The sequence below is a fragment of the Atta colombica genome, unplaced genomic scaffold, assembly GCF_001594045.1.
Source record: "Atta colombica isolate Treedump-2 unplaced genomic scaffold, Acol1.0 scaffold55, whole genome shotgun sequence".
Taxonomy (NCBI): Eukaryota; Metazoa; Arthropoda; class Insecta; order Hymenoptera; family Formicidae; genus Atta; species Atta colombica.
This window is the reverse complement of record NW_017259545.1, coordinates 76,529-77,374: the sequence shown is the minus strand read 5'-3', so window position 1 is coordinate 77,374 and position 846 is coordinate 76,529. Positions and strand designations below refer to the sequence as shown.

Sequence of the window (846 nt, the reverse complement as noted above, 5' to 3'; positions counted from 1 at the left end):
TATATATATATACATATATTAGAGCAAAAAGATTAGAACTATATTAAATAAAGATGTAAAAGTGAGCAAATGAGAGAACTTACCCATACAAATAATAAAAAAACGACAAAAGGTAAAAGGCTAGTTTAATCCATCCTTCTCTATGATACATGGACAAATCATAAGCATTCATTATGCTTGTAGGATCATATAGGCCTGATTCTGTCATCAGAGGCCTGTTCATGTATCTCCACACATGATAAGCTATGAGTGGGATATTGATAAACAGCGAAAAGTATTGTTCGCTAATCAAAAATAAAAGATTGATCACAACGTGCAGTATATACTCTGGTAAAACAAGCTGAAATCAAGATGTGTGATTAAAAAAGTTATCTGTGACATGTCTTTACAAACAAAACATTAGCAGTATATTATAATAGTAGTTTGCCAGCAGATTTGTATAAAATATTGGCATCAATTGCATCTAGTTTAAATCCATCGAGAAAGTCGGTCAACGTAGTAAAAAGACTGATCAGGTAACAATCATTCAATTGATATATTACTCAAATGATTACAAAATTACACACTTTGTTGAAGTTCTATAATTAATTTACTATTCTGCTTATAAATTCTATTTCTGCTGGCATTCCACTGATGAAATTTATAAGATGCTGCAAAATGTCTTTTGATAAATTTGGCTGTCTGGATGTATTATTTCACATCCAGTAAACGCATACACATGGCTTACCGGATTTAAATTATTACATTGATCGATCGGATTTTTGTATCCAGTTTTTAACTCATCGAACGTGATTACCTGAAAAGTTTAATAAAAATTATTAATCACATATAATGATAATATATTAT

General features: G+C 29.8%; 1 protein-coding gene across 1 annotated transcript in view; it reads right to left on the bottom strand.

Annotated features, from left to right (window-relative positions):
• Window positions 1-846, bottom strand: part of LOC108691994 (protein cornichon) — a 3,411-nt gene that overhangs the window by 1,987 nt on the left and 578 nt on the right. The window contains exons 2-3 of the mRNA XM_018200065.1: window positions 728-796; window positions 80-340 (exon numbers count right to left, since the gene is read on the bottom strand). Of these exons, the coding sequence (XP_018055554.1) occupies window positions 80-340; window positions 728-796 (330 nt within the window). The remainder of the gene's footprint in view (window positions 1-79; window positions 341-727; window positions 797-846) is intronic.